At 33.5% G+C, this 24,966-nt stretch overlaps 2 protein-coding genes across 4 annotated transcripts in view; one reads left to right on the top strand and one right to left on the bottom strand.

The window, feature by feature from the left end:
• Positions 1 to 13,269, bottom strand: part of LOC149783021 (uncharacterized) — a 32,509-nt gene extending 19,240 nt beyond the window's left edge. Inside the window, exons 1-3 of one of the 2 annotated variants that reach the window (XM_089934609.1) lie at positions 13,146 to 13,269; positions 5,713 to 5,899; positions 5,262 to 5,294 (exon numbers count right to left, since the gene is read on the bottom strand). In XM_089934609.1, the coding sequence (XP_089790735.1) occupies positions 5,262 to 5,294; positions 5,713 to 5,899; positions 13,146 to 13,166 (241 nt within the window). In that variant the 5' untranslated portion in view covers positions 13,167 to 13,269. Of the gene's footprint in view, positions 1 to 4,532; positions 4,620 to 5,261; positions 5,295 to 5,712; positions 5,900 to 13,145 lie in introns of both variants that reach the window. The other variant, XM_089934608.1, reaches the window with a different exon arrangement.
• Positions 13,270 to 13,480: 211 nt separating this feature from the next.
• LOC149783020 (putative phospholipid-transporting ATPase IIB) overlaps positions 13,481 to 24,966 on the top strand; it is an 86,705-nt gene continuing 75,219 nt past the window's right edge. Inside the window, exons 1-4 of one of the 2 annotated variants that reach the window (XM_089934606.1) lie at positions 13,481 to 13,576; positions 20,335 to 20,499; positions 20,838 to 20,979; positions 23,721 to 23,834. In XM_089934606.1, coding sequence (XP_089790732.1) covers positions 13,515 to 13,576; positions 20,335 to 20,499; positions 20,838 to 20,979; positions 23,721 to 23,834 — 483 coding nt within the window. In that variant the 5' untranslated portion in view covers positions 13,481 to 13,514. The remainder of the gene's footprint in view (positions 13,577 to 20,334; positions 20,500 to 20,837; positions 20,980 to 23,720; positions 23,835 to 24,966) is intronic. The other variant, XM_089934607.1, reaches the window with a different exon arrangement.

Genomic DNA, 24,966 nt, shown 5'->3' with positions numbered 1-24,966 from the left:
CTTTGCCTAGCTTTTAACAATTCAAAGCCTCAAACCAGTATCTGGTTGCATTCCATGGGGTCTTTCGACAGTTATTGAACAGAAAGAAAATTAATGATGGGACAGACTGTGATGTTGCATAACATCACGTAACAGGACAGGATGGTAACTGCATGGGTAACCACATGCCCTGTCCACAGATATTGCAAGGGAATAAAAAAGTAAATATTACACAAAACTTTATTACCATCTTCAATATGAAGAACTTGGAGATTTAATTTCTTTTTCTTTTTATTTTTAAACTACTTCACGGAAGTAGTCATACATGCGCTTAGCAAAACAAGAATCATATCCATTCTGTTGCCACAAAATTGAATGTATATGTTTGACATTTCTAAAATAACTAGAGTTACATTATAAACATCAGTCAGTCACATTTGTTGGAGCTATACAATTTTAATAATGTATATTCTCCAATTTTCTGTACACTTTTATTCATATTTTGTGGGAGTGTACAAAATATTTCTAGGTAAAAATATAATTATCCTTCCTAGATGCCTAAAATCTGCATAAGTTTAAACAGAGGACAAATAATAATTATAATTTTAATGGATTTACGATGCATGAAAAATTAGAGAGTACAAAAAATTACAGACTCTTCAGCAATTATTTTGCTATTCTATTTGCAGATTTAGATCACATTATATGCTTAATTTGGGACCAAACTGCAATCAACATAATATATCCTGATCTACCATTGCACGACGTACCAGTAAATCAAGGTCTATGTTGTTTGTTCTAACAAACTGTATAGACCCAGATCTGCTGTCACATTATGTGATGGTAGATCTGGGTCTATGAAGTATGCTGCTGAACCTGTCTTATAGACCAGTACATATGGTAGCTGATTGATACCCAGCTGGTTGGAGACTTGTATTACTATACACTGTGTAGTAAATCAATGCTGAGCCATCTGCTGTGTGATTGATTTTAACATGTCTAAAATAATTGCTAACCTAAATTTCAATATTTCAAGAATCAGAAATGTAAATGCTGTCTCAAAATTCATACGATTTTCATCCTAAGATGAGAAGTCCATGATTTTGGTTGAATAATCAGCTCGTCAAGGTATTTTAAAAATCAGTCTCTATATGTACATCAGAAGCTCAAGCAATCAGTCACATGGGTGGGGGGGGGATTAAGATAGAGTCTGTGGTATAACTTTAATGTATCTTTATGTTTTACCTGGGATATGCATCTAAATGTGACTAATATTGGTTTGGGTTCATTGATTTTCTCAGTATTGTACAAAGTTACATTTTAATTTGGTTTGATTTACCAATCTTATCGTTTAGCAAGTAATGTCTTCTACAGCAGTTTCTACATTAACTTTATTACAAGGACAGCACTGCATTACAGTGGAGCTAGAAGGCTGTGTATACTCTCACAAATTGTGTTTTATGGATAAGTGGAGCTGAAGGGATGTTAATGGCAGTTTTACTGCAACAAACTTAGTTTTACTGTTGATGAATAAGGTGAACTGGAGAAATGAATGTAATGGCGATTTTACTGTCACAAATCAGTTTTACTGGTGATCACAAAGCAGAGTTCTAAAATGGATATTTATTGTCCTACAATCCTCCAGTACTGACATTTACATACTAAAATCCTCCAATACTGACATTCACATACTAAAATCCTCCAATACAGACATTCACATACTAAAATCCTCCAATACAGACATTTACATACTAAAATCCTCCAATACAGACATTCACATACTAAAATCCTCCAAATACAGACATTTACATACTAAAATCCTCCAATACTGACATTCACATACTAAAATCCTCCAATATTGACATTCACATACTAAAATCCTCCAATACAGACATTTACATACTAAAATCCTCCAATACTGACATTCACATACTAAAATCCTCCAATACAGACATTTACATACTAAAATCCTCGAATACAGACATTTACATACTAAAATCCTCAAATAATGACACTGACATACTAAAATCCTCAGATAATGACACTGACATACTAAAATCCTCAAATAATGACACTGACATACTAAAATCCTCAGATAATGACACTGACATACTAAAATCCTCAAATAATGACAATGACATACTAAAATCCTCCAATAAAGACATTTACATACTAAAATCCTCAAATAATGACACTGACATACTAAAATCCTCAGATAATGACAGTGACATACTAAAATCCTCAGATAATGACACTGACATACTAAAATCCTCAAATAATGACACTGACATACTAAAATCCTCAGATAATGACACTGACATACTAAAATCCTCAAATAATGACAATGACATACTAAAATCCTCCAATAAAGGCATTTACATACTAAAATCCTCAAATAATGACACTGACATACTAAAATCCTCAGATAATGACAGTGACATACTAAAATCCTCAGATAATGACACTGACATACTAAAATCCTCCAATAAAGACATTTACATACTAAAATCCTCAGATAATGACACTGACATACTAAAATCCTCAAATAATGACAATGACATACTAAAATCCTCCAATAAAGACATTTACATACTAAAATCCTCAAATAATGACACTGACATACTAAAATCCTCAGATAATGACAATGACATACTAAAATCCTCAGATAATGACACTGACATACTAAAATCCTCCAATAAAGACATTTACATACTAAAATCCTCAGATAATGACAATGACATACTAAAATCCTCAAATAATGACAATGACATACCAAAATCCTCCAATAAAGACATTTACATACTAAAATCCTCAAATAATGACACTGACATACTAAAATCCTCAGATAATGACAATGACATAATAAAATCCTCAAACACAAGTCCATTATCACCATTCTCACACTTTTGAAATGTTTGTCAACAATAGTTTTAAAAAAATGATACTCTGTGGCAGTAATACATCACAATCTGATTTCCAAATTTTGAGTCAAAGTTGGAGCATGAGAATGTTTATAATGTACAGGATCCAGATCTACTTTGTTCAACTACTAGCTAGGCTGATCACAATTATAGTATAAGTCATACAGGTCATGTTGACATTCAAAACCATCTATTTCAGTAATGGGTGTAATTTTGTTGAATTTGATTACACATATGTTTAAATGGCAATTATTAACTTCATTTGGATGCAAATTCATCCACATTTCTTTGGAAGATCATTTTACATGCTATGAAAAATAACTCTGGCAAAATCAAAGTTAAATTATGTGGACATTTTATTAATGAGGTCAACCTAAAGGTGTGATCTAGTAAAAACCATACTGAATATTGTGCCCTGATGTCACAATGAAAGCATGTTGAAAATGAATTCAGTTTACCCTATTATTGTTATGATAGACCTAAAAATCTTCTTTTCTTGACCCAGTTTAGTACCTGACCACTGTTGTAGAAGACCACGGCAATCAATAATTTTCATATTGAATTTTTAAAAAAAATAAAGTTCTGGTGCAGAGCATTAAACAATCAGGACTGATAGACTTTGTTTAACCTATTTTAATTTTAAATTATAAAACAATAAATAATATTTAATTTAATTTGAGTAACTGCACCTACATTACTATATTTATACAAACTATAATATTAGATATGTTCTGTAAATAATGAAATTGTAGGCACTGTTGTGAGCTGTGGCAAACTGGTAATAACTGAACATTTCTCAAGAAATGTGGACATGAATGACTGAAATTAAAGCAACAACACATTTTCATTCCATCATGGCATACAGCCTAATCTTTTATATCATATGTTTATATATAAACTCAATGTTGCATCAGTATAATACCAGAGATACCAGAGTCATAAAAGAACCATGTATGTAGGTGATTGTGTTTTGGATAAATCAAATTGTTTTTAATGATCTAAAAGTCTGCTTAAGGTTGCCTCAAATTATCATATGAACCCAACTGAAAGCAGCAGAGATCCAGAAAAACTGCATGTATGCTGGTATGTCAGGGTCTGAACTGTTCACTTCAAAATTGGCAGTAGAATGAACAATGCAGACCTAGATCTACCAGTGCATTATATGATAGAATATCACATCTATGTGTTTTGAAGTTGGATACACATTCTATCCAAGTAAATGCCAGTATGAGACTAAAACGGAGACAATAGAAAGCCCAGTTAAACCCATAGCTGATCCAATTTAAAAGACGTTTCTTTTTTTTCCTTTACACTTTTGGAATGGAGCTGATTAGCAATACAATTTCAAGTCTGTATATTTTTCCATATCTAAGATATAGATTCTAAATTTATACCTATAATTATTATTCTACAAAAAAATTAAATGAACTTTATTTTAGTTCATTATTTTTGTATTATTTCATAAATAGTGAAATATTATAAAGTTATTCATAATCCAGTTTGTGAACTTAAAGTTGAAAGAAAATTAAAAAATGACAGTGGACATTACTGTATTCCAATTATCATTTGCTCTGTTTTGTTTAAGCATTATTACATAGATACAATTACAGTCAGATGTACTGATTTCATTACCTTTGAAGTAAATATCACCTCTGTCAGATGAATCTTGTGCATTTTTCTTTCTACTCTGTACTACTGTCTGGAGTGCACAGTGTTTGGCTACACATAAACACAAAAAAAAAGCCATGACACTATTGAAAAACATCCAAAGTAAAGATAGAATGACAAAGAAAAAACACAGTGTAAAGACAATGACAGCAATTTATATGTTGGTAATTTACTTGTTATCATTATTCAAATTAGCCACTGCAAACATGCAGATATATGGAATAACCTTTTATAATTCTATTGCACTCTTTAATGCTTTGAATCAGAACCAAAAACGTGACTGGCATTTTAAGTGAGGGAGCTTATTACAGAGGATGTTCACGCAAGGCTGTGTCATAATAGTGCAATCAGTACACAAAAATAGGGTGCTTAAGGAAATAAATCACATAATGTATGGTTCTCTAATATTAGCCAAAACCTGAAATTAGATAAAATATGCAAAGCACCAATAGCAACATTAAAACCAAACGTAACCAATTTAATGGGCTCCATCATACCTGCTTGATAAAAGTGACAGTGGTATAATTGAGGGACTTTATAGTGAGGGACCAATGTCATACACATATTCTATAATGTTAGTTGATTGTATTTCCAAAAGAAAAACCAATGTGTGATATGGGAGAAAACACAAAAGGAGCTTGAATAAAAGAACACTATCAAACCACACATTAAAACAACATATTTTTAACATACCTGTATATTGTGTATCTTGATTCCCTGGGATTTCTGATAAGTTTATTGTGGAAATAAGTGCTGTACTTAATTAAATTACTTATATTTAATAGTTCTTGCCAAGGCATAATATCACCAGAATAAATGATATGACAGATTATATCAGTGTTTGTACCATGAAGTATAATATATCTATTAATAATTCCAACCAGAAATACAAATTGGTGTAAAAGCAGTGCAAAATTGTCCAAATATTAAAAAATTGTTCTCTTTCTATTTCCTGAGCTACAATCTCTTTCAGTCTGATGCTGAAATTTGGGACTGTAAAACTTTTTACGCTAACAATGAAGTTTTCCTACAATTCATATTTTTTATGGCAATGTTTTAAAAATTTTAATCAAGTATAAAGATATTACAGAATTCATCTCTTCTAGATAAAAAGCATGCATATATTCAGATAAATTGCCCTCACCTAATAGCTGTCCTGGAATACACACCCTATCACCAATTTTGACTACGTTGGAGTTAGGGGAGATGGCTGCTGTAGAAGAAGCCCGTAATAACGATGGTTGAGTGATAAGTTTAGCCCCTTCACCAAATGTTTCCTTCCAGAATCTCTTACAGGGACCACATGAACACAGGAAGGGATCTTGCTCAACCTGAGAGAATATTTCATAAATAATTTTCACATCAGTGGATGAATCAATAAGTTAAACACACACATTAATAATTGAGCTGTTGATACAAAATTTCTCAAAACATATCCTCATAGTGAGGTTTTACATTATGTTGTCTACGACACTTTTGACAATCATGACAAAGGTAGCAATATTGGAAGGAATGACAATACAGTATAGGTTTAAAATTATGTACCTCAGAATGAATGATACAATAGTTAATGAATTCCTCAGACAGAAATAAATCCTTAAAAATTTCTCAGAAGCAAAACAAATCTCTTCTTTCATAAGAAATAACTGTATTTTATATTTGTTAAAACTGCCAAATGTTTTAATAAAAACAAATATAATTGTGGCTTTCAACCAAGCCATAAGTATGATTTTTTATATATATAGTAAGAGTATGTTTGTGTGGTTCGGATTTTTAACGTAGCTATAACAAAGTGAGTCATATCACTATGATGTTTGCAATGTGGTAGTTTATATTGATGTCCAGCACTGAGGGATCATACCGCAGACATGTAGTATCATGCCCCATCCAGTCACATTATACACTAGGCCAACCAGCCCAAACACTCACCTCTTAATGCCGAGTACCAAGCAAGGCAGCTGTTAGTACCAGTTTTATAAATCTTTGGTTTGACTCACCTAGGGTTCAAAACTGCAACCTTCTGCATCTGAGGTGGATGCTCTTATCACTTAGGCCACCACAGCAATTAATTATATTTTTAATTTTAATAAGAAAAAAGAAAATTTAATTTACTAAGTGAAAAATGAAGCCTTCTGAATAATTTTGAGATTTACTTGCTGAATAGTTTAGAGATATTTTAAAAGCTTGTAAAGTCATAACATTACTTTGCATTGTTGATGAGATCAGAATGAGTGATGGGTACTTTTGTTGCTGTTTTAAGTAATATTTCTCCTACAATGCTGTATAATTATGTGCTTGAACCACACGCAGAAGAATTTGTTAACAGTTGAGCACTTTCTATTTTTCTTGTCTATTCTACTACTCAGTCCAGAATCTTACATTAAAATCATTGTACAAGTTTCAGTTGAGATGCATATATATATCAAAGTTACCAAACAAATTTGTAAGTAACCAAAATAATAGACAACATTGATTATGGTAACCTCATTGTATACTATCACATAATAACCCCTAGTGACATGTTTCTATCACATAATAACCCCTAGTAACATGTTACTATCACATAATAACCCCTAGTGACATGTTGTACATGATGATTATAAAGCCACTGTTTTCATCACTAGCATAGTAATGGACAAGAATGTTTAAAAATTTAAAATGCTTGAAAGAATTTTATCCTTTATATGCAGATTTTAGCAAAGTTGTACTTTTATTTAGTCAGAAGTAAAAAGGTACAATCCACAGAGTGTCTCAAAGAATACAAATTTTGATTGTCCTTTGATTTTGGCAAGTTTAAATTTATAGTTGATAGCATCTAACACCAGTGTTTTTCTGCGATAATTATGCATATGATCTATTGCATAATGATGGCAGTGATCTGGAATGGAGAGCACTTTAGATCATCTCGGCCACTCAGGGCCACCACATATAAAATGAGTTTGCAGTCTGAATCAATATTGGTGATCAATAACAGAAAAATAGAAGAGGCCTAAAATACTTCCTTGCAGAACACCACAAGTTATTTTTTAATGTTTTGATTGAAGCCAGACTGATATTTATACAGCAGGCTATTATCAATAAGGCATGGGTGTCTACTTTGGGGGAAATGGGGGTAGTTAACCCTCCCCTTATGATTACAAAAATCTGTTGTGATATACACCTCTGTTTGCATGGGTTCAAGACTCGGCTTGACCAATATGGATATGTGAGAAAGCCTGCTAGTAGCTTCCTGTACGTCAGTGATTTTTCATAGCATCTTTCCAGGCTCTTTCTCTCCAAAATATACTAGCTACCATCTATAGCCTATCATGTCCTGAGAAATTGCATTTAACGTCACAAAACCAAACCAAATCCAACTTCACATCTTTCATTTTTCTTATAAAGACATGTAACCTGTGCTAATTTTAGTTAATCTGAAACTGGTTTATTTTTTCTATGGACAAGTTAACAATACATGTATAAGTAATATGTTAACTGGAATGTTATAGTAATAGCACAATCTTCTAAGAACCTTTCATGTATATTTATAATCTATGCCAGTATTTTCTAAGGGTTTAGATTCTACAATTCTTTGTATATAAATCTTCACTCACATATGTAGATCAAAAGGATTTTGATTCAGTACTTGTCTATTATAACAGTTTTTAATTCTGTGGAAATAGTGTGAAAATAAAGTCCATTATCAGTTAGCAATTTTTCAACAAATACAGAAGTGATAGCTGTAAAAAAATGTTTAATATAATTTACAGTCAAAAAGGGTAATGATAGCTTGTGCCATCCATATTTAGCACAATGTCTGGGGAATGTTTATATCATGATCTTTAACTAAGATCTTAAATTGCTAAGATAGGGGCTGTCCATTTAGTATGTATACATTGAGGGGGGTTAACCCAAATGCATACACTCGCATATGGGGGGGTCTACTGATAATGTATTTGTGCATAGGAAATGGGGATGGGGTGGGGTGAAACTTCAATAATAATTTGTCTAATACATAACCTGTTCAGTCATCATTTTAATTTTAGCGGACACTAGACAAACTTTTTAAAGTTAAGCAGCTTATTTCTTTGATGCAGCCAGACATTAAATGTCGGTGGACTATCTGTTTTATTAAACACATTAATGTTATTAATCCTTGATCGTTTTTGCATGGATTAAATATAGGCCATTCTATGGAAATTGGGGGTGGGGTGGTGTAAAAAAGTATGCATGTGTACAGGGAGAGGGGAGGGGTCAAGCTTTGCCAGATTTTTGCATACGTACTAAATGGATGGCCCCATATCATATGTTATCAATGGCTTTGTTCTTTGTTTCAATCTTACTGGAGCTATGCTATTAATCACAGAATTAAAATATTTCTAAACTAGACCCTGGTGAAACACCATTTACATTTTCACAGTTACATACAAAATCCTGTCCATACTCAATAATGTTTTCATTGATTTAACTTTAACAGAGGTGTATATTGCATATTTATCTGGCCTTTACTAATTTTCCCATACAGTAAATCAAAAAGTAGTCAAATAAACCCATGGAGATATTAAAGATATATGGAATCAAATTCCCAAAATGACACCTATAACTAATATAGTTGGTACTACACTCTGTCATTATCTGTGATGACCTGTATGACTCATGGGCTACTTTAATTAGTTTGGTATGTTGAATAAAATTTAGACTGGAATTAAGATAGATGGCTTTTATTAAATGTCATACTGTATAATTATTAATAATTATACATTTATTTAAGTAGGACCAGCAAATAACACACAAAGTAACACCTGTATAAACAATCAAATAATACTGATAAAGCACAAATATAAATATATAAATAAACAGTAGTAATAGAAACATAAAAATATATGAAGAATAAGCCATCAAAGTTTATAAAACCTTATTTCCAAACGAGTCCTGAGGGGTAAAGGTTTTGGGGTAGGGTACATTTTGGAATTAGAATGATATATTCAACTATGCCCACAAATTACAAATACATTACTTAAAAATTGATGTCAGAATTGAAAACATGACTAAAATCAATTCATTCTTGTAAAATATCATTCAACTCTTTCCTCTTAATTTGCATTTTTTCTAAGGGTATGAATTACAAGGAGATATCTGAAATTTTCTTCATAAAACTGGTTAATAGTTTTGCAGTCATTTATGGTGTTATTAAAGAAAGTCATTGAAACTATACTGCAAACAAATAGTTTAAGAATATTAAATTTACTGTTACTTAAGTGACAAAATGGTGAGGACCACTCATTTTTAAATATTTTAGCTCATATAACGTGGACATTTCGCATATATTTTTTACTGAGCATAATTTAGTCTTAACTCAGTTTTACTGTGTCCAACATTTTTAGTATTCCTACACTTGCAACACATACTGTCTGGTGCTTGATCTGAGTTCAAGGTTATTTATAAATCTTAAAAGTTTTAAGCAGTTATCTAGAGTTTGTTTTTGAAATTTGTACCAGTTCACAAAGGACAGGAGCAGTCAAAATTACACTGTATTAGAGCAGAACGTAATGTTTTTATAGTTTTCAGTGATAAACACTGACCTTGTCTAAAGATAAACTTTAACTTTACTTTTTTAAGTATACTATTGACTATGCATTCACATGAAAGTAATGTCATTATGGAGATATAACTATTTAAGTCTGTTTTGATAATTCATTATGTGGCCATATATGTTATTTTGAATTCACAGTTTTTTTTAATAAAATACTTTTTGCCTTCAGCAAAACATATAATGATAATTTGTTGTTAGTGAGCCAAATTTTGCTGATTCTAGTTCTTTTACAAGCTTTTTTGAAATGTAGATAAGATCCTGATGTGAAAACAAGATAGTACTATCATCTGCATATAATAAAAGCTTCCAATCAGTGCATATGCTAGTTACTATATTGTGCATATAATGCAAAATGAGTCTTTTATAAACACTGCAGGGATATTCTTAAGTCATATACTTTTACATGCTTCAGGGTTACTCATTTGTTTGTTACAAAATCCTAACTTACACATTCAAGTTGGAGTGTATTATTATGAACACTTTGTGCCTTGTACTATGAAAATTGTGGTACAGCTGTAATTTTCTCCATGGGTAGATGATACATTAGTGAAGGTGTTGAAATAATGGATTATGGCAGTAACCACCATCAACAATCACTACAATATTAGCATCATCTTTTGATTTTGAACTGTAAATGAGCTATTTCAACTCTATACCATAATTTGTTTGGGCTGGTTTTAATTTTTTTAACTTTGTCATAGAAATAATTAGACTGTGTCTCTCTCTAACATCTCTATGTACTTGATTTCTAACTTTGATAACATTTTGTACACAACAGCATTAATTTTATCTTTCCCATAAATGTTCAATAACTGATGCATATATTTAATTTTCCCACATTTTCAGTAGTTATCCATGATTCTGTTCATTGTTTTAATTTTATTTCTTTAAATGGACCAATCTCATTGTGAAATATTGTAAACGTGTATCTAAATTTTATCTATATAATGTTAACTTCTACAGAGATCTTACTAATTAATTTGTAACAATTTTGTAATAAATCCTTAATGTAGTACTTCACAGTTTTGAATTTTACTGTGTTGTGTTTCCTAATGTGACCTTAATTATCATAGCAAAGAAGGTATAAAAATGATCTCTAATGCCTATATGGACTGTCCCAGCCTGACATATTTGTTTTTGGCAATTACATAAAACATGATCAAATAATATTCAAGTTGACATGGCAAGATATTCACATATTTTATACATATTGTTGACACTAATAAAAAAAATACTGAAATCACCAAAAAGTAGGAGTTCCCAGTCTAACTAAATCTGACCTAGGTTCCTTCAAACTTATGAACTAACTGTCCTGCACCAGTAACTACAGATTTACATAAGTCAAACCAAAAGGATCCAAATTATCAGAGTGTAAATCTGGTCAAGTAGAAAAAGTTATATAGTTTCTTACATATGCACAAAGCCACCACCACAGCTGTTCCTATCTTTCCTAAGGACACAGTTGTTTTCAATTCTAATTTCATTATGTTACAACTCTATGGTCTTAAACTAAGTAACTGAAAGAGCAAAACACAACAAGTTTTGTCAAATTCAACAAATAATTGATTTCCTTAGAATACAAAGTGAAAATTTAAAAAGAGCTTACAGTATTGTGAATTAAATCCCAAATAATCTTAAAGGTTCTATCATGAGTCCAAATGTATGAAGTTCCAATTGAATTTCATTGGTGTTCCAAATACAGATACTGAATGTGTTGATGTACCTGTAGTTTCGAAAATGCTAATGTGCAACTGGCCTGGAATATGGTAACATGTTTTCAGTCTTTTGTTGTATCACAATAATATTATCCAAAATGTCCTTATCTGAATTCACTATAATTCCAAATTAATGTTTATTACAAGAATATTTTTGAACACTAATAACTGGAATAAATAAATACACTCAAATGACAAACTGAACACAACAATAAGACTGATTCTGCTTAAGACATTAGGGCAAGAATGAGAATTTTTCAAGTAAAAAACATTATATAAAAAGCTCATACACAATAACAGAACCAGGATGTAGGTCAGTCTCTTTTATAAAATATTCAAAGTTTTCAACAAGTTTAGGAATTTCCAAGTGAAAGACTTAATGTCCTAGACTCAGATTCAAGTAAAGATGTTTAAGATTAATAATGACCTGAATATTTAATCCACATTCATAGAGAAATATTACTTATATAATATGTTCTTTACAAAATAACTGTTACTGATCAGGTACACCATGACCTTGATTGTGGACAAAGTCAAGTGCAAAATGTACATAACTTATAATCATTAAGAAAGCAAAAAAATAACACAGATTAAATATACATAACAATTATTAGCGAGAGAGTCATCAATCCATGTCACAGGGTCAGAACTGCAGTATTAGATTTCAAGCAAGATAGTTTGTGTATAACTATAAGTGGTGCAGCATTGACATTTATAAAGTGTAGGCCTAATTTCTGCTTGAAATACTGTATATGTCCTGAAGCTGCCAGGGATGAATAGGTTGGTATGGGGTTGGTACATGTATATAATTACAGGAATCATGTTTATTGCTGTTGGATTAAGGTAGGAGTCTAGTGAACATTCGTTGCAGCAAAAGGAAAATCTGATTTCTCTAAGACAGGTTTACTGCGCTGAGTATTTGTTATGTATTCAGTGCATTTTATATGAGTCCATCAATCACAAAGGTTGCAATCGATTCCTTTGCTTCTCAATGCAGCACCAGTGCCACAATCACATGGATGCGAGGAAATTTAGACTGCCTCCTGTTGGTAGATGCAGGGTTATAATGCCATGTTATGCTTCCTTTACAGTTTCGTCAGGTTGTATGATAATTTTACATGATAAGGAAACAAGTATTCAAAATTGAATGCATCTATTAAAATATTTATTTGTATTGTACTTAAAACCCATTCAAATACAATTAAAATCAAAGGACAGAGCTACTGTCCGTTCTGAGCTCTGACCATGCATGCCTCTATCTTTGCTGAAAGTGTAAATATTTGATTATACCTCGTTATCCTGTGTAATCATTGCTGTCGCATTTGTTTTCAGATCAGCTCATTCTCAGTAGCTTTAAACCATCACCATTGAAAGTAAAGAGCGTCCCGTTGTCAGGAAGTTATTACACGTTAATTTCCGCTTTCACTATATCGCCTATAACATGAACAAATAAGAGTTGACTGGCCGAGTTTCTATTTTAATCCAGAATGTAGTCTACTTTGTTCACTTATTTTCATGATAAAAATTATTGTGTTCTTTTTTTCACCTGAATATACCATTGGTGATTTAGTGGCATTTTAAACTATAACCAAAATGTATAGTTTTGGTGTATTTGTCACAAACGGCCTCGTTACATGGCGCTTGTAACCCGGAGATTAAATGCCTTTTGGTAAATTTTCAAGCCCTTACAGAAACTACTTACGCCTTGAGACTCGAACAGTGTATGTTGATGTAGTGTAGTAAATACGAGATAGTTATGTATTATACTGAATCGAAATTTACCATATGATCTTTAGAAATCGATACCAGGATGTTTAGGTTTTAGTTTGTCAACACACTGAATTACCATTTACTGACAGTGCTACCCTATGTGAGAATGAGTCATACATATCACCATGTCGGCCAATTATGCGCAACGATACGTCATTTCTGTAAACATTGGATTACGTGTTATTTTTCTTTTACCCTTGCCACCCCATTTTTGATATTTGGACATTTTTGTTGGGGTGTAGAGTCAGAGTCCATTTCCTATTGAATAGTAGAAATTCGCCAACACCACTTGGGTTAGCCGCTTACATCCCGACCTAGTCCTACAATATAAGACATAGCACATGTTGATTTTATTTTAGTGCTATGTCTTACTATCCAAATAATGGCCTTGTATGGCCTGTTCCAGTGTTGTTGACATCGGAACGAGTAGTCAAAGTTTTAGGAATATCTCACACATTTGGCAGCATATATCAACACTCTTCTACTAATTTATGTGCAGTTAATATAATTACTGTGCTGTCTTTATCCTGGCGGAACGAAAATATGATGCTAGCAAATGGATGCATTTTCATGTACCATTGGCATACATTTGAATTGGTTGCAATGCGACGGTAGTCAAGGTATGCCGAAGTATGTTTAAGTAGGTTCATGTGGCAGATATGTTTCTTGAACGAATAATAATAATAATAATGAGGACTTTTTATAGCGCCTAATCTTTAGAAGCTCTAAGCATTTTACAACATTAGACAACACCAATAACATAAAAAAACAACATATAATGATATTACAAAAAAACAAATACCATGAAATTTAAAAACATAACATGCTGAAAATATTTAAGGTAGAGAACATTATTAGGTCTTTAAGTTTGTTCTTGCAGTCGAAATAAGTGAGTTTTAAGAGTACTTTTGAATGGGATCTCTGTGTCTTTGTGTCTCAGTTCAGTGGGTAATTCATCCCTGATATGCAAAAGAACATTGTCCATATGACTTCGTTTTCGTAGTGGGAATAATGAGTATACAATTGTCAGAAGAGGAGCATAAGTATCTTGCTGGTGTGTACACATGGGTGAGGTTGGATAGGTATGTTGGACTGGAGTCCATCAATGAAATGTAGCACAGAGACCAAATTTTGTGTTTGATTCTGGATCAAATGGATAGCCAGTGTAGGGTACAGAGCAGCGGGGAGGTGTGCTCTGATCGTGGTACTCTAAGTATGATCCGAGCAGCTGTGTTTTGAACTTTTTAAAGTTTCTGAAGTAGATGTTGAGATGAACTAGACAGAATTAAGTTACAATAGTCCAGTCTTGAAAGTATTAATGAACACACGTGTTTAATGGCATCAACTGAAAGATATTTGCGAATGGATCTGATGCGTCTCAGCTTAAGATATGCAGCCTTACATATGTTCATGATATGTTGGTGCAACATGAGATTACTGTCCAGATTGATACCTAGGTTTCGTACTGACTGTGTGAATGTAATGTTGGTGTTGCTGATATTTATTGTTTGAGGTAAAGGATGTGACCGACAATTCATTCCACGTTGCTGGGCCCTGGTATGCAAAAGAATGCTGTCCATATGCCTTTGTTTTCATAGTGGGAATAATGAGTATACGATTGTCAGAAGAGGAGCGTAAGTATCTTGCTGGTGTGTACACATTGGTGAGGTCGGATAGGTATGTTGGACTAGAGTCCGACAGTGAAACGTAGCACAGAGAACAAATTTTGTATTTGATTCTGGATCGAATGGATAGCCAGTGTAGGGTACAGAGCAGCGGGGAGGTGTGTTCTGATTGTGGTACTCTAAGTATGATCCGAACAGCTGTGTTTTGAAGTTTCTGGAGCAGATATTTAGATGAACCAGACAGAATTGAGTTACAATAGTCCAGTCTTGAAAGTACTAATGAACACACAAGTGTTTTAGTGGCATCAGCTGAAAGATACTTGCAAATTGAGCTGATGCGTCTCAGCTCAAGATATGCAGCTTATAGTCTTGTTTCTAAAATCTTTAGTAATTTTTCCCCATCAGTAAGACATTGCAAGCACATTACATCCTATTCAATGTTGTTTCTCTTCCACATAATAGCTTATTTTTTTAATAAAATGTTTAACTTTGCTAACTTTTTTTACCAGATCAGTTTAGTTTGATTAATATCTCTTGCCATTTATTGGCATTACGTTGAATTTTGTAAAACTAGCTATAAACCTGACCTGATTATTTGACTGAACTGCTGACAGAAATAGTCCAAAGTAATGCATTTCATTTCTATAGCCCGATTAATAATCATTACATCTTTTCAAAGCTGTGCTCAGAAAAGGCCAACATATCGCGGTCAGGAAAACACGGCGGTGGTATCCCCTGTATCCAAAATTTAATATTTTTTTGAGCAGAATATTCTGATGACAATTGCCTCTTTTCAAATGTTAAGCATTGCTGTATTTTATTTTCGTCAATCAGTCAAATTCAGTATGCATTTTGCTTCAGTATTGGAGATATTGCCACACAGCATTGAACTCCAAACAAAAATGAAGTTCTTTCATTGAACTTAAAGCATTTTGTTTGATTTAACTAATTTACAAAGTTTAATATTTTTGACCATTAGAGCAAAGTTTAGTTAATTTTTCTTTTGATTCATGGTAAAACAAAGACCAACAATCAGGTCTCCACGTTTTTTTTTCATGATCTTACTGGTGGCAGAGACCAATGGTGCATGGCACTATTTGTGCTGGAGTTCTCAACATTTTATTTTTGAAGACTGTTGGGTCACTTGCTAGCAATTAATACATTTATTTTGACCTTTGTATGCAGATGGTAAGTTAAATCCCTCTTTTGACCCATGGCAACAAGTCCTTCAGAACACTCACTTTTATGCTGTAAATTATGGCATTAATTCATGTCAGAACAGAACACCTGTCCATCCACCAGCTATTTACCTGAAATTGCTGATGCATGTGTGGAAGACAGCATCACCCCAATGTAAGAGTACCATCAGCTCCATCCCAAGCATTAGACAAGTTCCTAGAGACAAAGTCTAGATGGTTTCCACACATTACTCCTACCTTAAGGTTATGCTTCCTGCCACATATGCGTGTGCAATTTAAATTTATAACGCTCCATCACAAATCATGCCTTACATTGGTAGTCTCCAGCAATAGTAAATATCAGAAGAAAAAAAAATGGAGAACTGCTCTAAAAGTAAAATCAGCTTTTTCTAATGACAAAAGTACAAGTATGTTTGACACTGTCTGGTTCAGCCTATAAGTATCAGTTTTTAGTATTTAATTGCACATATTTTTTAATGGCAATTCATTTTAGTGTACTCTACATTGACCAGTATTTCTTGTAAGATTAGTACATGTATGTATCTCCATCAACAAATGCATCCAACACAATCACATACTTTTAAAGGATGTCAACATGTTTAGAGGCCATCAAGGAAGTGTGATCTTGTGCCTGCCAGATTGGCTGTCAAACTACCGGTATCATTCAACAATGAAAGCACCACATATTGAAAAATATTGGATCAGGAATGAGCAGACTTTGTTAACGCTAATTTAGTGTTAAATTTTAGAACAAAAATTAATATTTTATTTAAGTTCAGGAAAGGTGACTACATGACTCTTGTAGTATACATGTACTTCAGCTTTCGTCAGGTCAGAGTGTTAATTGCCATTGATGGCATTTTAAGAATGGTAAAGTCTCCTCAGTGGGAACCTTCATAATGAGATAGAGCACTAATAATAATATTTATTATTATTATTATTAGGTAAAACAGTGCTGCATATCATGTCTTTCAAGAAATATTGAAATGTATATGCATACACTTCTGGTGCTACTGGTTTTGAATTGCTTGGGATATAGCTTTTACATGCCAGTCATAGAAAAATCAATTTCCCAACTTAAAATTATTGTTGGGCAACCATTATCCAAATGGTAAAAAATATAAAAAATGATTGTCTTAAAAATGATAATTAGATTTTGTGATGAACAGTTTAATTTACCTCTGAATGTAAACTTCATAAGTATAAATATGATACAGAATTTATTGCCATACAGTGTTTTGTCTGTGAAAAATGTGAGTATATTTTTAGAAATACCCACAAAATGTTAAGCTTGTGCTTATGCCATTTACAGTCAACAGTAGAGATAATGTCAGTATTTAAATGATCACAAATAAAGTTAGTATGTGGGACTAACTCCATTCATATGCAAATAAATTGCCCCATATCAGGTATTTCAAAATGAAGAGGGGCCCCAAGTGGTCTAAAGCGCTCTTCGTTACAGATCACTGCCATCTCACCTCTGTCTGCGTGGGTTGAGTCTTAGATTCAGCCAATGTGGTTATGTGAGAAAGCTTGCCAGTAGCTACTCGTGGGTCGGTTGTTCTTTCTGGGGGTTTTCCGGGTTCTTCCTACACCATTAATACTGGCCGCCATGTATAGCCTATCGTGTGCTGAAAAATGGCATTAAACCCTACAACAACAACAACAACAAATCAAAATTAAGTAACATGAGCAACATATAATAACTATGTAATCTTTGGTATTTTATGTTTTCTGGGGTTTAATGCCATTTGTCAGCACATGATAAGCTGTACATGGCAGCCAGTATATTTGGTGGAGGAAAACCTGGGAAGATCATGGTAAGAACCACCAACCCATGGGAAGCTACTGGCAGAGTTTCTCACATACCTATGTTGGTTGAGCCAAGACTTAAACTCATGTGGATGGAGGTGAGATGTATGAGTGATCTGTAAATGCAAGTGCCTTAGACCACTCAGCCACTCTGGACCCAATGAAGCTTTTGGAAACTTTGAGATGTAAATTGAATGTTATGACATCAGATTCTTTATTTATATCTTCATCATTCATGAAAGTTTTGAAGTTATCAGGCAAAAAAAATGTTTGTTTCCTATTGCAGACACTTTTAAAATTAGGGTAGGTATGCATTTTTTTAAAAAAAGAAAATATTATGATTAGTATGCATAATGTACTAAGTGCTTCAAAGTACTGGGCAAAACCAGCTCAGTTAAATGCACAAAACAACTTTGGGGATTTGTTTTTCCTATATATCATGGGGAGAAAAAAGTGCTGGGGTCAGCATTGAGAAACAGGGCTGGTTGACCTAACATGACTAACTCCATATTTTTAAATTCAGATCAGTCCTGTTTTTCCTTAAAATGAAGTAAAGAATAAAGACAGCTTCAGCATCAGATCACTGTGATACACATAGGCCATATGTCATTGCAAAGCTAAGTGTGCTTCTGCTGTAATTGGATGCCATTTGGAAAGAGAGCTATTTAAATTTTAGAGTTGGAGCTGTTTAAATCAAACATGCTCTTTTGGTTTGCTTTTCAGAAGTGCAAAGTCATAGTATCAACATATATATATATATATATATATATATATATATATATATATATATATATACACACACACACACTGCATACAAAAGATTATACCCAAATTCATTTACATGCAAGTACAAGCAATAAGTAAAAATTACAAATAGGTTTCTCAGTGTTCATAAAGACTGCTGCAGCTGATCTATGGTAGTATTATGAATTCACAAGTGATTCATCTTCACAAGCCAAGTGTCATCAATCCACTTCCTTTAGCATTGACCTTTGACAGTTGTAGCTATTCAAATTGTTACAGTATCTACTTTTTCGCTGATTGGGTGCAGCTCAAAGAAACTAATCTAGTCAGATCCATTTAGGTCTGAAGCAGGACAGTCTGTTTGCTTATGCCTTCCGACTTGTCAGGATGATCTCACAGGCACTTAGCAAAACAAGGAACTCCACTGCTTAGTTCATTTTGATGGTCCCTCTGTGACCCAAACCTGCTGGTGGACCATCCCAGGTGATAGCCTCAGAGGGACCTACCGTCACAGTGTAGTAGCTCTCTCCTACACAGTAGCCAGCAGATTCTTTGCCATTATGCTTGGTTCATCCAAAACAATCTCTCTGCTAAGACAAGTTTTTGAACATAGTTGTCAAGTGCAAAGTTCAATCCAGGAGATGATCTAAGGTCTATGTTGCCAAGTGGAGAATCTTTTATGATTGGTGCAGTTGGGAATGTGATAATCCTAGCTGCTTCTTAATGAGCAGAGTGGCTGATTTTGTACTCTTCCTTTTTGAAAGGAAGCCATGCTTGGTTTCTACTTTCACCGGCTATAGGGCAGCTCTTTCCAACACACTCAAATTTTTTAAAGACCTGAATTTTGAAGGACTCTTAATTAGCAGAACTGATCAAGTATTTTGAGCTTCAAAGTCTGGTGCTTTGCTAGCTAATGTCCAAATGGAAACCTTTTATCTTAGGGTCTCTTAACTGAAACTCCCTACAAACCTCTGGGTGAACCTTACCATCAAGGCTGTTTTCTTGCTCTTCTTGGCACCCATGAATGAAAGAATGAGCTTAGTGTCCTATCCACAGAGCATATATATTTCTCAGCATAGTAAATAGGCTTGGTATTAAAACAATAAAAAAAACCCAAAAGTGATATCTTACCAATATTACACAGCAAGGGTGGGTGGGCTTTGAATATAGGTTTGTTTCATACTATGTTGAGGATTTAAATTCTTGATCTTGCTTATTACAAAAACTGAAAACTGGCACCTCATAAATAACAGTGAATTCACAGTAATAATCAGATTTACTTGATATTGCATTTAGATTCTATTCTAGTATTTAGCATTTATTTTTCAGTTCAGTATCGGATGATGACTTGGATAACGTCCATCTGATAGGTGGAATGGAGCGTTTTGAAATGGATGAGAGAGATTCTTTGGTTAGATCACGGAGATTCCGCACCCCTGGACAATCTTGGTTTAGTTTTTATTGCTCTGAGCGCTGGAATAATTGCTGTTCAAGGTATCACTGTTTTGGGAAAGAATTTAAAACTTTAAATCTGCAGCAAAGCAGAAATTTCCCTCCTTTTTTTTCCAATTTGATGCAAATTGTACCTTGAGATAATTGATTACCTTGGAAAAAAATCACAATAAACAGAATTTTCAGAATTTTTAAGATCTATCAAATCATTTGATCAGTACAGCCTTATTTATTTTTAGGATATATAATGCAGCATGCACAGAAGTCTAAAAAAATGTATTAGCTACCACTATTTCTCCTAAAGATGGTAAATAACAATTTTATTTATAGATTAAATGCAAATGGTCAAAAGTATCTATTTCATTACATTTACCCTTCAGATGCTGGGATAGACTTTGCAAAAGGAAGAAAGTGTACAAAGCAAGAACAGTACCAATTGGTCAGGAAAGAAGTCTACATGAAAAGTTTCCTAAGAATGTGATCAGAAACCAAAAATACAGTGTTATAACATTTGTGCCAAAGGTTTGCATACTACGTTGGTTAACCATTGATGTAAATGATTTGCAAAACTTTAAGGCTGACACATTTACATGTGTAAACAAGATTGTTTCATGTTTGCGTTTAAGTGTTTATGAAACCTGCCATTGGTTTATAAATGAGAATAAAACTCATGACAAAATGACATATCCAGGTCTTTTTAAAAATGGCTGAAAGTGATCATTGCAAATGATCTCTAATTTGGAAGTATTTCACAATTGTTTATGCCAGCAAATTAATTATAAAAAATAGATCCCTATTATGATTAGATTATTGACGTATCATTTCTGTTTGATTTAATACTTTTGTAATATTTTACCCCTTACGAAATGAGCAAATAAGATACATGTGGAGATAGGATATAAATGTTGAATGTCTTAAATCTAGGACATCTGAGCTTTGACAAATTTCCTCATTTTTATTTATTTCAGCATTAAGATGAGTTCAAATTAATTATGAACAATATCAAACTTATATTGTTTATGGTAGGACCGAAATTGGGGATGTTAAATACAATATGCCAAGTGGGATGGCTTTGTGTGATAGAAGCACACTTTTCCAAAGCTGAAATTGACATCATCATTTGATGCAAACCGTTGTCAATATTTTATAAAAGTGTTGACAGTTTTCACTATCTTGATATCTGTATAATATCCACTGAAGACCATTTAGGTTTTTGGGTGGGTGGGTGGGTTAATGCTTGAAAACAATTGTCTTACTTTGTAGCATTAAAAAGACCTTATTCCACTCCTTTTTCTGCATGACCATACAGAAACACCCATTCTTGCTGACGGCAAATTGACCATGTACTGTTCCATAATAGCAACAAATTTATCTTATAATGGAAAGATGGTAACTGTGCCAATAAAGCACATATTTTTGTGCCCGCTTTTATTACCACTTTTCCACCCCACCACAAATTTGTGGGTACATGCATAATTTTCTTCAGCTAACTGACCTGGAAAGAGAAAAAATATCTCAGTGAGAAAGAAGGTAAATTCCCTTGATTTAATTGTCCATATCTCAGAGAATTATTTTTCCCTCTAGCAAAATTATTGATTTATCTTGTTCAGGTGAACCTCAACAAGGTGTGCCTCCCATCAGTGCATAAGGTCAGATTTCTTTTTTAAAAAATTAAAGCATAAAATTATTACAGAAGTTGATCAGCCTTTTCCAAATATACATGTGTTGAATATACAAGACTTTTGAAATTATCTTTTTATTGTTCAAATATATGATGGACGTAAAGGTGACCAATTCTTGAAATGGCATCTGATTGTAAATCACCTTTGATGTCTTAGTCAAGACAAAATGTTCTAAGCATTGTTCCAGGTGTGACATATCTATGATTGTTGGTATTTTATTTTGGAGAAAATCCTCCTTGAAATCTGGTTTAAGTCCTTGAAAATATTGTCTTCGGTGCTGTACAAACCCTGTTTCAGTTCTGACTTGAGTCAAGCTATGAATACAGGTTTATACCATCATCAGAATCTTGGATTAAGTTCAGTAGTAAGCAAGATCCATGTTTGTTTATGAGATGATCTTGCATCTGATTGGCTTACATTCTGGCTAAATTTATAATTTGATTTTGATCAATTTTGTAATATAGGCTTATCATCAAGATATTGGATTAGCTCAGTAATCCATGGATGCTAATGAGATGCACTTACACTTGATTGAACTTGATTGCCTGAATTTGTTGCCACTCTTGAATTCTTTTCAGATTTTGTTCGAACTTGAAATACAGGCATACTCCATCAAGATCATCAAGAACTTGGATTGAATTAAATATTAAGTGTTATATATATATATATATATATATATATATATATATATATATATATATATATATATATTAATGATATAATCTTGCATCTGATTGGCTGCCACTCGGGAAGTTATATTTTGTGATCTGCGTTTGATCACCTCAGGCCAGCCTGGGTTGGTTGCCTCAATGTTGACTTGGGAGAGGCACTTAGCTCCTATTTCTTTGGTATAATGTAGCAGTAGTGTGCTAAAAGTGGCATTAAAATCAACACAAAACAAAAACAAAACCGTACTTAATCAAACTAGGAATGTATGCTCATATAATCAAGATTTTTGCCAATTTCATTACTAAGCAAGAACAAACAATGAGGTGGTGATCGTGCATCTGGTTAGTTGAGGATGTTACCAGTGTGGCAGTCATAATTCGTATCTGGTTTTTATTAAATCGGAATATGGGCTTATATCATCAAGATATTGGACTATTTCAAAAGTGAGTGGGATCCATGCATATTAATGAGTTGATCTTGCATTGTGCTGGCTGACTTTAAAACCTTTTTTTTATGTGATCTTGATCTAAATTTAAAATATAGGGTTATCTGATCCTGCATTTTATTTGCTGAGCTTGGTGCCACTCTAGAGACTATATTCCTGATCCTTTTTTGATCAAATTTGGTCTTAAGTAATTAAGATCATTTGTAAATAGAGTTTGGAGCAAGATCCATGCATAATAATGAAGTAATTTTGCATTTGATTCATTAAGCTTGTTAAGACTTTTGTGTCTCTGTTTCCACTCTGATTGTGGGCTTGATGTGCAGGTACTGGCCTTTTGGGAGGTTTGAATGGTAGTCGGTTTCATATATCAGTTTATTGAACATATGCCATGCAGACATAAAGCAGTAATGATGATGCATCATTTGTTATACTTTGGTTCTACCTAATGCTTGTTACTTTTTTTTCAGGTGCTATTTGAACAATTTAGGTTTTTCCTGAATCTGTACTTTTTGGTGATGGCCACTTCACAGTTCATTCCTGAGATCCGAATTGGTTATCTCTACACATACTGGGGGCCTCTGGTAAGTATTCTATGATATAAATTGTATGTACATTTAAAACAAGAAGGATTAAAGAGTATTAGAGCTTGAATCTGGATGTTCTAGTGCTTGACATGTATGTTTTTTGGGGGGGGGGGTGTTTTGGTAAACATGATTTTAGAGTTAGTTTCATTGTAGGTGGTGGTGACTGGATATTGCAGCATTTTTGTGCTTACTCTAATGGTGTTCAAAATATATCTTTGTGTCAGAAAGGAAGAGTAGAGGATTAATGAGTCATGGTTGTTGTAGGTTTAATGTCATTGATCAGCACATGATAGGATTTACATGGCAGCCAATTTATGTATTGAAGGAAGAACCCGTGAAATCCCTAGGAAGAACCACCAACCCACAGGATGCTACTGGCAAGCTTTCTCATATACCCCCATAGGCCAAGCCAGAGACCTGAACCCATGCAGACATAGGTTAGATGGTAGTGTTAAATAAAGGCAATTGCCTTGACCATTCAGCAACCTGGGCCCTGAGGATTATTGGGGAAATGTTGATGGACAGATATGATGGAGAGAAAATAAACCAATTTATTTTTTAAAACACTACCATAAATACAGTGGTCCCCCTCTTGAGGATTCTTTCTCAAGGGAGATTGTTCCCTCCTCAGAAGCGAACCCTTTCATGAGGCCAGCTTTTCAGTGTAGAATGTATGGCCTTATGAGGAGAGCACTGTATCAAGAAAAAATCTTTGAATTTCCCATACCTGAAACCCATTATCTGTTGTTAGTATATATTTCTATTTCATTGTTTACAAATGATTGTATGGAAAAGTATTTTGGAATCCCTCAAAAAACTGCTGCAGCCATTACCTTCCACAAAATAAGTGGAAGTGTATTGCTGGAATAAAGAATTCAGTAACATTGCTGCATACAAAACCTATGGTCCCAACACATGATGATTGTTTTGATGAGAATGATGCTGACTTATGGAGACTAATGAACAAGGAAGCAATTTCTCCAAAAGTTAAGAGGACAACACTTTATCATGTAGCAAGGTAGCCATACACAGTGCCAAGAGGACTGTTCAGTGCAAAGCCAGAGAATTGCAGTACTCACTCCTGAGCAATAAGGTAGATGGGACTCAGTCCTCTGCAGACTAAAAAAAG

This window comes from Sinohyriopsis cumingii, chromosome 15 (genome assembly GCF_028554795.1).
Source record: "Sinohyriopsis cumingii isolate HCF-2022 chromosome 15, ASM2855479v2, whole genome shotgun sequence".
Lineage (NCBI taxonomy): Eukaryota > Metazoa > Mollusca > Bivalvia > Unionida > Unionidae > Sinohyriopsis > Sinohyriopsis cumingii.
Note: the sequence above shows the minus strand (reverse complement) of the source record. Positions and strands in the feature narration are given on the sequence as shown.